The sequence below is a fragment of the Salmo salar genome, chromosome ssa10, assembly GCF_905237065.1.
Source record: "Salmo salar chromosome ssa10, Ssal_v3.1, whole genome shotgun sequence".
Taxonomy (NCBI): Eukaryota; Metazoa; Chordata; class Actinopteri; order Salmoniformes; family Salmonidae; genus Salmo; species Salmo salar.
Genome location: NC_059451.1, coordinates 42,419,117 through 42,431,283, shown reverse-complemented (window position 1 = coordinate 42,431,283; position 12,167 = coordinate 42,419,117). Strand labels below are relative to the sequence as shown.

Below are 12,167 nucleotides of genomic sequence, written 5' to 3'. Positions count from 1 at the left end.
CTCCTGCTCCTCCTTGCACAAAGGCGGAGGTAGCGGTCCTGCTGCTGGGTTGTTGCCCTCCTACACGTCTCCTGATGTACTGGCCTGTCTCCTGGTAGCGCCTCCATGCTCTGGACACTACGCTGACAGACACAGCAAACCTTCTTGCCACAGCTCGCATTGATGTGCCATCCTGGATGAGCTGCACTACCTGAGCCACTTGTGTGGGTTGTAGACTCCGTCTCATGCTACCACTAGAGTGAAAGCACTGCCAGCATTCAAAAGTGACCGAAACATCAGCCAGGAAGCATAGGAACTGAGAAGTGGTCTGTGGTCCCCACCTGCAGAACCACTCCTTTATTGGGGGTGTCTTGCTAATTGCCTATAATTTCCACCTGTTGTCTATTCCATTTGCACAACAGCATGTGAAATTTGTCAATCAGTGTTGCTTCCTAAGTGGATAGTTTGATTTCACAGAAGTGTGATTGACTTGGAGTAACATTGTGTTGTTTAAGTGTTCCCTTTATTTTTTTGAGCAGTATATATATATATATACACACACATATATATACATACATACACACACATACACTGCATTCGAAAAGTATTCAGATCCCTTTTTTCCACTTTGTTACATTACAGCCATATTGTAAAATAGTTTTATACCTCAATCTACACACAATACCCCATTATAACAAATCGAAAATTGTTTAGAAATGTTTGCAAATTTATTTAAAAAAAAATTAAAATATCACATTTACATAAGAATTCTGGCTTTTTACTCAGTACTTTGAAGCATCTTTGGCAGCGAGTACAGCCTCGAGTCTTCTTGGGGATGACGCTACAAACTTGGCACACCTGTATCTGGGGAGTTTCTCCAATTCTTTTCTGCAGATCCTCTCAAGCTCTGAGGTTGGATGGGGAGCGTCGCTGCACAGCTATTTTCACATCTCTCCAGAGATGTTTCGATCGGGTTCAAGTCCGGGCTGTGGATGGGCCACTCAAGGACATTCAGAGACTTGTCCCAAAGCCACTCCTGCGTTGTCCCTTTTGGAAGGTGAACCTTCACCCAAGTCTGAGGTCCTGAGTGCTCTGGAGCAGGTTTTCATCAAGGAGCTCTCTGTACTTTATTCTGTTCATCTTTCCCTTGATCTTGACTAGTCTCCCAGTCCCTGCTGCTGAAACAAAAACATCCCGACAGCATGATGCTGCCACCACGATTCACCATAGGGATTGAGCCTGGTTTCCTCCAGATGTGTCGCTTGACATTCAGGCCAAAGAGTTGAGTCTTGGTTTCATCAGACATGATTATCTTATTTTTCATGGTCAGAGTCTTTAGGTGCCTTTTACTGAGTTGCTTCCGTCTGGCTACTCGACCATGAAGGCCTGATTTGTGGAGTGCTGCAGAGTTTGTCCTTCTGGAAGATTTCCCATCGCCACAGAGGAGCTCTGTTAGAGTGACCATCAGGTTCTTGGTCACCTCCCTGACCCTTCTCCCCTGATTGCTCAGGTTTGCTGGGCATCCAGCTCTAGGAAGAGTCTTGGTAGTTACAAACTACCATTTAACAATGGGGGCCTTCAATGCTGTAGAAATGTTTTGGTACCCTTCCCCAGATCTGTGCCTTGACAATCCTGTCGGAGGTCGACGGACTTGGTTTTTGCTCTTACATGCACTGTCAACTGTGGGACCTGAGGTGTGCCTTTCCAAAACAATGACCAATGGAAAGACGATGCACTGGAGCGCAATGTCAAGTCTCAAAGCAAAGGGTCTGAATACTTAAGGTATTTCAGTTTAATACATTTGCTAAAATTTCTACAAACTCACTTTGTCATGGGGTATTGTTTTCATTTTAGATCAAGGCTGTAACGTAATAAAATGAGGATAAAGTCAAGGGGTCTGAATACAGATGTTTTCAGACTGGATTGCTTTATTAGACTGTTGGATTGAAACAAGCATTGAGGCACCTGTAAAGCTCTACACTACGTTAGAGCAGGTTACAGTAGAGGTGAGGGAGGTAATGTTGAGAAGCTGACTTTGGTTTGTGTTCCTGTACAGATGAGCCCCATAAAGGACACAGATGCTAAAAAGAACAAGCAGGAAACTAGTTAGATTTGTCTCAAGTCTTTCTACAGGAAGACATCCCACCAGCATGTTATGTACTTTCAGAAGATCAGTGGAGTCCTGAAACATGATTCCTATAGCATAGACTACTCCCCCCCCCCAAGGGGCACCAATGCTGGTGCTCCCCATCACAGGTCAGAGCACAAGGAAAGGTAGTGTAACAGGGGTGAGACTAAATGTTTTGCTAAATACAGGCATTTATTGCTTCCCTTCTGTATCTTGTAACATTTCACATGCAATGGTCTGTCCTAGCTGTTCTTAATGCATTAGCAAATGGGAAGTGCAAGGGTTCTGGAGCACCTACCCATCAGGTACTGTTGTAGGGAATGCATTGTGGCAGACAGCAATCAAGTCCTAAAGTAATATGTTCATGGGGCCTGTGATTAAAGTTAATTTGCATTCACGTCACATCTTTTTAGGTACAGCACCAGACGTCTGTGCGAGTGTACAAGGACCAGATTGCACCATGTGGTGAGGTGAAGAGTACGAGTCCTTACCCTGGTCCTAAATGTGTTCTTGTGACCCCATAGACATGTAATATATCCTATGTTAAGAATCATTGGTTAACCCTGATATTCTGATCCTAGTTAACCTTTGACTACTATAGCCCCAAGCCAGCCAGCTCATACACGCCACCACACCGGGTCCTTCAGCCTGCCCTCAATACAGACGAGTATCATGTACAGCAATCTAAAAACGGATGAGTGATAAAATGTTAGTCAGATGACCTCCCTGCAGGTAGTGCATCAGACCCTGGGAGAACATGCCAACAGATACACCACAGCCAAGGATTGTTGGCCGAGGCAGTAGTGTCACTAAACTCTACCCAGACAAATGACTAACCACTTGGTACAGGAAAAAAAAAAAAAAATAAATAAAAAAAAGTTCTAATTATACTGTAACCAAAAGAGGAATTAATTCTGAAGACAAGCAATTCAGATATGCAAATATTGAACTTTTATTACTACAAGTATACAAAAAAAATGTCAGCAAGTGAGAGAATGTTCATATTTACAGAAACAAGTGTTAGGGGGACAGGCATGCTCTGCTGGCTAGATGATCAGGAAGTCAAATCACACAGAAGAGTCAGAGGACGGCTTGGCGGGCTATAGGAAAGGAAGAAGAATCAAACAGCATTAGTAGATCATAAAGTTAAACACCTGAACACCGCTTTAATCCAGAAAACCTACCATCCCTGTCAGGGGTCCATTAATACTGTTAATGAGTTGGAGGATTTATGAAACCTGTACGAGTCTTGGTCACATGTCAGGCTGTGGAGGTCAACTCCCTCTTGTAGGCGTGAATAGGGTTTACCTTTTGGTCTACAATCATGAGACTCCGGTCTGTTCAAATTGGGGAAAAAAAATAAGACTGCCTAGGGTGGGGTCCCCTTCCTCAAGATACCACCTTCCTGCGCTGCACCCAACTCCACTGAGAATGAGTTATAAACCTATCAACTCGCCTCCTGTGCCCCTTTCTCCTGGACTTCGTTGCTGGCAGAGCCGGAGTCACCGCTGCCATTAACTGTAGTTTCCTGCTTGTTCTTTTTAGCATCTGTGTCCTTTATGGGGCTCTCCTCCATTTTCCTCTGTACAGGAACACAAACCAAAGTCAGCTTCTCAACATTACCTCCCTCACCTCTACTGTAACCTGCTCTAACGTTGCTACACGATCACAAAGCCACTGCACCACAACCAAAAAACCTAGACAGGAATAACACTAAAAGGAGAGAGCGGCATGAAAGCAAAGAAACCACCATTGGGGCTGTGGTCACCCGCAGAACTAAGAGAAAGCAAGAAATTCATGCCACATGAACATACTAGTAAAGGGGGCATGGATTGATTGGACTTGGGAGTCGCAGGCAGACCACAGTAACCTACAGACCAGGACACGATCAGCATTATCTAAAATGTCACTGCCACCCCAGGCTGGGACTAGTAGTAAGTAGCAGAGTTAGGTCAGGCAGGAGCACCTCACCTTTTTCCTGACCAGGTGGGAAATGTCTAATGCGGTGTTGGTGGACACACCATCAGCTGCTGACGTGACAGCGATCTGAAACACAGGACAAGGGAATTGGTCATGAACATCAGCCTGCTTACTAAAGTAACTGACATAGGTCATTTGTTTCAGTAGGCACAAGGTTTCATTCCAGGTGCAAGAAACATTTAAGATGGACTTCAAAAATAGACAAAATGACCTGACTGGCTTCAAATGCTGATGGTCCACTTTTTTCTGCTGAAGCTGGGAATGCTGATGAAGTAGAGGCCCCAGCCTGGAAGAGCGCATAAACCCACAGATCAATTGGAGAAACTAGCTGGATCCTCAACTTTCTCATTAGAAGTCAAGTGGACTGGACTTCTTCCTTGATCAATAAGTATTTACTAGAACTACTATACAAAGTAATAGTCATTAGGACACATTTCAGATTAAAAGGAGCATTTCTTGGACAAGTCCCTCCCCGTTTGACGACCAACAATGATCCTAGCCAGTATCCCACAGGTAGTCTCACCAGGGTCTGTTGTATGGCCACGGAGGCTGATCCTGCTGTCCTCTGACTCTCCTTGGCGTCCTCCACCTTCTCAGCAATGTCAGGCAGCAGCAGTTTCAGCTCCTCCAGCTCAGTCTTCCCCTCAGCGCCATTCTCACCCTTGTCGAGCACCTCCTGGAGCATGGCTAGACAGAAACAAGGTATGCAAGTGACAGGTCAGAAATTGACATGTCATAGCTAGTGCTGTAGCATGACTGCACAGGTAGCTTTGAATCAAGTACAAAAAGTTAATATTGTTGCTGATAAGATACAAGAAACCCCCAACAGCAACAGTCAGTAAAATATGCTTCTGGCTCATTAACCAACTCATCTGATTCGGCCTACTATCCCAGATTCGATAAGAACCCCCCAGCCAAATTGTAACATTGGACTAGCAACACCTAGGTTGTGGGTTGAAACACAAATGGATAGATGTGCTTTTCAGCAGACTTGTCATATTTATCCATCTTACCCAGGCGGCCCTCAATGACCTTGACAGAGCTGCTGTAGTGCTGGATGGCCTGGCTGTACTGGCCTGTGTAGCAGTAAGTCATTCCCAGCTGGTAGTGAGTCTCAGCCAGCAGGCGGCTGTGGGGGGGCAGGTGCTTCATCTGCAGGGCCAGGCAGTCCTGGAAGTCCTCCACCGCTGCAGGGTAGTTACCTGGGAGAGGCAGCGTCAAGCTGAGTATCAAGTGATTACAACTGTCGTGTGGTGCAAGGATTTAAGACCTGAGGTAGAGCAGGGTTTCCTCACCCTGCGCCAGTAACCACAACAGTACACATTTATTGTAACCTGGACAAGCACACCTGATTCAACTAATCACCAAGCCCTCACTGAGGTGTTTGTCCAGGGCTACAACAAAAACATGTACTGTTGGGGTACTCGGGGACCAGGGTCAGGAAACATGTAGAGGGAAGGGCAAGCTGAGCTGAAATGGATTCTGAAGTCAACATAACTACATGGCTGTGTTCAGTAGGGCATGCTGTAGCAAAACATGAAGGAAAAAAAGCTACAAGGACCAGCACATAAACATACCAGATTCAGCACCAACTTCTCCCAGCTTTAGATAGGCCTGAGCTGCCATCAACTGGTCCGCCTCATTCGCCTTCCTGTTTGGATGAGGTGGTAAGGGGAAGCAGGTGTAAGTTAATCCATGAAAATCATGTACACTAGGAAGTTTGTGACAGCCTTTTACAGGGAGCACTCAGAGGTTGAGTTTACCTTTTATAGATGACCTTGGCAACTTCCAGCATCTCCCAGGCAAGCTGCAGGTTACCTACTTCCTCTTCACTCTCCTACAAGATATGGGAAGAGTCAAACAAGGTTAGAAACACTATATACACACGAAAGTATGTGGACAACCCCTTCAATTTAGTAGATTCGGCTATTTTAGCCACCTTTCCAACAAGTCAAATTTCTGCCCTGCTAGAACTGCCCTAGTCAACTGCAAGTGCTGTTAAGTGGAAATGTGTAGGAGCAAGAAAGGCCGGCTGTGAAGTGTTAAGCAACAAACTCAGAAAGGGACTGCTAAGTGCTGAAGAGTAGAAATCGGCCGCCGTAGCGCACACCGAGTTCCAAACTATCTCTGGGAACAACGTCAGCACAAGAACTATTCGTTGGGAGCTTCAGGAAATGGGTTGTCATGGTCGAGCAGCCGCACACCAGCCTAAGATCACCATGCAATGCCAAGTGTCTGCTGGACTAGTGTAAACTTGTTCTCTAGTGATGATTCACACTTCACCATCTGGCAGTCCAATGGACAAATCTGAGTTTAGCTGATGCCAGGAGAACACTGTGCCCAAATGCATAGTGCCAACTGTAAAGTTAAGTGGGGGAGGAAGAATGGTCTGAAGCCGTTTATGGTCCGAGCTAGGCCCCTTAGTTCCAGTGAAATCTTATCGCTACAGCATACACTGATATTCAAGATGATTCTGTGCTTCCATATTTATTGCAACATTTCAGGGAAGGCCCTTTCCTGTTTCAGCATGACAATGCCCCATGCACAAAGCGAGGTCCATAAAATAAAATGTAGGGATTGTGTGGAAGAACTTGGTTGACCTGCACAGAGCCCTGACCCCAACCCAGTTGAATGCCTTTGGGATGAATTGGCACACCGACTGCAGCCAGGCCTAAATGCCCAACCTCACTAATGCTTGTGGCTGACTGGAAGCCAGTCCACACAGAAGTGTTCCAACATCTAGTGGCAAGCCTTCCCAGAAGAGTAGAGGCTGTTATAGCAGCAAAGGGGGGACCAACTCCATATTAACACCCATGATTTCAATGACGAGTAGGTTTCCACATACTTTAGGTCATGTCACAATGAATTTATGAAGACTCGCTACAATGGGATATCTTACCTTGTCTTCAGCAGTGCCTTCCCCTTCATCATCATCATCATCTAAGGGTGGAGGCCAAGAGAACAGTAAGCCTAAGTTGCAGTTGTACGTGTCAGGAAAACCAATGACTAACTGTACATAACCAAAGACTGAAGAAAAGCTTGTCTTTAGTAGTAATGTGACAGCAGTAGTTCAACAGCGCAGTGTAAAACTTCAATTTGCAAGAGAAGAGTTCATTTACAATCCCTTTACAGCCCTACTGTAGATTAAACAGTAATTGTGCAAAATCCACACTTAATGTCCTTCTGTCCCAATCCACGTGGTGCACCCAAACAGAGTCCTATACCAAGTCTACCTTCACCCTCTTCCTCCATCTTTTCCTCAACTTCTTTGCCATTTCCATTCTGTTCTTCAGTCTTCACACCTTCCGCTTTCCCTTCAGGAGTCTTCTCCACCCCATTCACAGGAGGTTCGAAATGCTCATTCCCGTTCTTGACAGGAGACTTGGCAGCACCCTCTTCTGTTGTTTCCATCTTCCCCTTTGGCTCAGTTGCCCCATCTTCCCTATGAGTGGTTTCCTTCTCGGCCATTGCGTCATAGACCTGCATTCGAAGCTCGTCCCTTGTTTCCTCTGAACCAGATGCATGAAACCATATTACATTGTTCACTAAAATGCTATTAATGAGCGCATGTAAAAATAAATCTCCCTCTGTGCCCAGAGCATGAACAAGCCCCCCCACCCCCTCAGTGAAATGAGCCGACTGATGAATGTGGCCCATTCCCTCTTCCCTGTCAGATATAAGACGGCACCACCTTGCCCAGTGACAGGGGGCCTATAATGACAGTTAACCTACCAACAAAACAAGCAAGTTACGCACTGTACAAGTTAATTGTACCAGAGAAATGTAACAAGCAGCCATGAACAAAATGGTGGTCAGGTTGAGAAGCTACTGCTCACCATCCAAGTTGTCAGCGCTCTCAAACTTGGAGTTCTCCTGCTTCTCCCCCTCTTCAGATGACCCCTCAGGGACTCCCTCCAGAGCATCACCCAGGACCGTGTTCTCCATCCTGCACCACCACAAGTAGCCATTTAAGTTGAACATCCATAACTCAGAGCATGGTGCTGGCAACAGCTGTTTAACTGCAAACTGAACACATGTACAGCACATGCAGTATCCAACTTCCACTTACCTGGCAAGCTCCAGCAGAGACTTCCCACACAGGAAGAAGGCCTCTCCACACTCATCTGCGGTGTCCCCATAACGCTCAGCCCTGAGGGAGAAGGGAATACAGCATTTACTGGCTGAGGTCAGCTCATTGGCTAAACAGCCACATCACACCAGCCAAACATCTTCACCATTAGTCTGGATTTGCCTCCCTCTCCAGCAACTTTTGGTAGGCCAACAAATGGTTGAGCCAGCCTACATGACCTGAGCAACTTTGAGACGCTGGTAAGAGACAAGCCAATCATTCGTGAATTTGTTTCGTACAACACCCCACATTTTGACAAACAACTTCTAGGAAGGCAGATTCAGACTGAATATAAACTCAGCAAAAAGGAAATGTCCCTTTTTCAGGACCCGGTCTTTCAAAGAACTCATAAAAATCCAAATAACTTCAGATCTTCATTGTAAAGGATTTCAACACCGTTTCCCCATGCTTGTTCAATGAAACACAGGTGCATGTTCATTAATTATGGAATGGTTGTTAAGCCACTAACAGCTTACAGACAGTAGGCAATTAAGGTCAGTTATGAAAACTTAGGACACTAAAGAGGCCTGTCTACTGACCTTGAAAAACACCAAAAGAAAGATGACCAGGGTCCCTGCATGAACATCCAGCAAGGAGGCATGTAGATGAGGCCAGGGCAATAAATTGCAATGTCCGTACTGTGAGACACCTAAGACAGAGCGCTACAGGACGGACAGCTGATCGTCCTTGCAGAGGCAGACCACGTGCAAAACCTACACAGGATCGGTACATCACCTGTGGGACAGGTACAGGATGGCAACAACTGCCCGAGTTACACCAGGCGCACACACAAGCCCTCCATCAGTGCTCACTGTCCGCAATAGGCTGGACTGAGGGCTTGTAGGCCTGTTGTAAGGCAGGTCCTCACCAGGAATCACCAGCAACAACGTCACCTATGGGCACAAACCCACTGGACCAGACAGGACTGGCAAAAAGTGCTCTTCACTGACCAGTCACGGTTTTGTCTCACCAGGGGTGATGGTCAGATTCGCGTTTATCGTTGAATGAATGAGCGTTACACCGAGGCCTGTACTCTGGAGCAGGATCGATTTGGAGGTGGAGGGTCCGTCATGGTCTGAGGTGGTGTGTCACAGCATCATTGGACTGAGCTTGTCATCACTGCAGGCAATCTCAACGCTGTGAGTTTCAGGGGAGACATCCTCCTCCCTTATGTGGTACCCTTCCTGCAGGCTCACCCTGACAATGCCACTAGCCATACTGTTCGTTCAGTGTGTGTGATTTCCTGCAAGACAGGAATGTCAGCAAAGAGCCCAGATCTCAATCCCATTGAGCACATCTGCGACCTGTTGGATCAGAGGGTGAGGGCTAGGGCCACCCTCCCCCCAGAAATGTCTGGGAACTTGCAGGTGGAAGAGTGGGGTAACATCTCAGAGCAAAAACAGGCAAATCTGGTGCAGTCCATGAGGAGATGCACAGCAGTACTCAATGCAGCTGGTGGCCACACCAGATACTGACTTACTTTTGACCCCCCCCCTTTTGTTCAGGGACACATTCCATGTCTGTGGAACTTGTTCAGTTGTTGAATCTGGTTATGTCCATACAAATATTTACACGTTAAGTTTGCTGAAAATAAACGTAGTTGATAGTGAGGACTTTTTTTGTTGTTGCTGAGTTTATGTATCAATTGATAGAACAGCAGAATTACCTTCAGGATGAGTTGTCTAGCAGAGGTCAGGTCAAGAGAATTCCATTACCAACATCAAATCCACAATAAAACCAATAAATGAGCCTCATAACACTTCAAATTCACAGTTAGGCCAAGCCATTGGTCTTAGTACTCACAACATGCCGCAAGCCTCCTGGAACACGTTGACTGCAGAAACTACGTCACCCATCACCAGATGCCTGTTCCCGGCACCAATCAATTTCTTTGCCTCAGCCATCACGTCGACTGAGCTGTGGTACACATCGGACAACCAAAATTATATTTTTGTACTTCACTTAAACCTACTGCATGAAAAGTCCCTGTGGAGTGAACTCAAGAACAAGTCAAACTTCATAAAATATAAATTCAGAAAGTGCAGTTTCTCACCTGTCTGCTGCAACAGCACTTGAAGAGCAGGACTTTTCTTCCATGCTGAAACAAAGTGACATTAATGCAGTCAATTAGAGACTAACATTGTCTAGTCTAAATAACTAAAAACAAAAGTCCATTGTGAAAACCAAAATGTTTTTCTGAGATGCCTGGGTAAACCTTTTCCGATGCAAGGGCTGAAGGTACCCTTGAAGCAACAACCTCATTCGTCTGTCAATAGACCTAACGCACCCTCACAAGTAATCTCAGCATAGGAATGACATTTTCTCTATCGGATCCTCTTTAAACCTGCTTCGAACGCAAGTGTTCTTCTCGGGAGTGCAGCCATCCAGGTAACGAGTGTTGGAATAAGAAACAAGTTTTTTTTTTGCAAGTTGATACCGACTTCACTAAAAACGAAGTTTGCGTTGAAACACCTGAATAACTAACAAGTGGCCTTCGTAGTTTACGTTTAGGAAAGCTTTTTAAAATGTTCGTAGTTAACTACCACATGTCACCGCAGCTAGCGCGTGCATTTCTTTAGTATTGGTAGGTGAAATTGCTTCTTGCTTGGCTAGCTACCTACTTTTCTATGCAACTAACGTTAGCAAGCAAAGAGACTTATCTAACCAGTTCGGGCTAACCGTTAACTACCTACTTTAGCCAGCTAACTAATTAGAGCTGACGTTGGCCAAGAAAATGAACATTATCTAGAAGTACAACAAAACATCGTCAAATTCGAGTTAACTGTAGCTACCCTGCTAATGTAATGCAATTCGTATCCATGTAAACTAGCTAACCGTAAGACTACGCTAACGTTTCATCTACGGCAAGCGCCATCCTTTGGGTTAAGTGTAACGTTACTTAGCAACGTTAGCTAGTTGGCCGCCACTGGCCGTGGAGCGGAACGTCTTGCTATGGTGCATGGGAACAATTTAATCATAGATAACTGTTAATTAACGTTGACTAACTACAAGTTTCGACTTGTATCGGTAGTACACCACGGCTTAAGGACGCTGCTGTAGCTAGTAGGCAAGCAAACAGAACAAAAGCTAGATAACAAAAGCAGAGATAGGCGAAGGCTCACCTTGCAGAGTTAGAAGCAGCTGCTGTTTCCTCAGGCATGCCAGTGAAGCGACAGACTATTTCGTGTAAATTAACACAGATTTGTCAAGGAATATATCAGGTTTGGCGCCTGTTCATTCTTTCACTTTGTTGGCGCTTTTAAATACTGGCACGGTGTAACGCTTCCGCTGAACTTTCAACTTGAATTTCACTGAACGCGGGAGATTACATTTAAAGGGGAACTACCATGATACAATGTAACATTCTTATAATCATTGCTTGATCGATCATCTGAAAGGCCATTCAACTAATCATCAATCAATCAATCAATCAATCAATCCATTGCATGTAGCCAACTTTGTTACTGGTAAATAACAAACAATACATTTTAGAACCTGAAGATACAGATTACGTGCACAATATATACGGTTATTAAATTGTGCGATCTACAGCGGGCTAGTGGCGCAATGGATAACGCGTCTGACTACGGATCAGAAGATTCTAGGTTCGACTCCTGGCTAGCTCGTTTCTTTTTCACGTCCCACATGCTCTTTGACTTTGGATAGTTAGAAATAATCATTGACTGGTAAACGTACAGACAGCACATACTATATATATAGCAAGACCTAGCACAATAAAATAAGCTGACATTGAAATGTTCTAAAAGTCAAATCAGAATCCTGCTTTCATCCACGAGGTCCAGGGATGTCTTCATGACTGGGACATCAGAATGCTTGCTGCAGCTGTGCACTATTCTCCAAATATACTTTCTTTTTTATAAGAAGCTCAAGCTACGCATGGACTTGCAAGTAGGAAATATCTCTTTATGTTGAGTCGGTTGTAAGCACTGG

At 45.2% G+C, this 12,167-nt stretch overlaps 1 protein-coding gene and 1 non-coding gene across 6 annotated transcripts; one reads left to right on the top strand and one right to left on the bottom strand.

Annotated features, from left to right (window-relative positions):
• Positions 1 to 3,035: 3,035 nt before the first annotated feature.
• On the bottom strand, positions 3,036 to 11,546 carry LOC106560435 (histone-binding protein N1/N2). Of its 5 annotated transcripts, none has more exons than XM_045687775.1 (15): positions 11,339 to 11,546; positions 10,270 to 10,314; positions 10,020 to 10,133; positions 8,157 to 8,237; positions 7,924 to 8,033; positions 7,312 to 7,596; positions 6,987 to 7,027; positions 5,851 to 5,924; positions 5,665 to 5,738; positions 5,101 to 5,289; positions 4,611 to 4,774; positions 4,299 to 4,373; positions 4,079 to 4,153; positions 3,564 to 3,689; positions 3,036 to 3,207 (listed from the first exon to the last, which is right to left on the bottom strand). In XM_045687775.1, exons 1-15 carry the CDS (start codon positions 11,374 to 11,376, stop codon positions 3,175 to 3,177), a joined length of 1,524 nt encoding a protein of 507 aa, XP_045543731.1. In that variant the 5' UTR covers positions 11,377 to 11,546; the 3' UTR covers positions 3,036 to 3,174. The 5 variants fall into 5 exon arrangements, with proteins under 5 accessions (XP_045543731.1, XP_045543730.1, XP_045543732.1 ...); XM_045687774.1 differs by lacking the exon at positions 11,339 to 11,546 and adding an exon at positions 10,432 to 11,105; XM_045687776.1 differs by lacking the exon at positions 11,339 to 11,546 and adding an exon at positions 10,432 to 11,105 and having other exon boundaries at positions 7,321 to 7,596.
• Positions 11,547 to 11,769: 223 nt separating this feature from the next.
• On the top strand, positions 11,770 to 11,842 carry trnar-acg (transfer RNA arginine (anticodon ACG)). Its single transcript has one exon. It is a non-coding gene; the product is annotated as a tRNA-Arg (tRNA).
• The last annotated feature ends 325 nt before the right edge of the window (positions 11,843 to 12,167 follow it).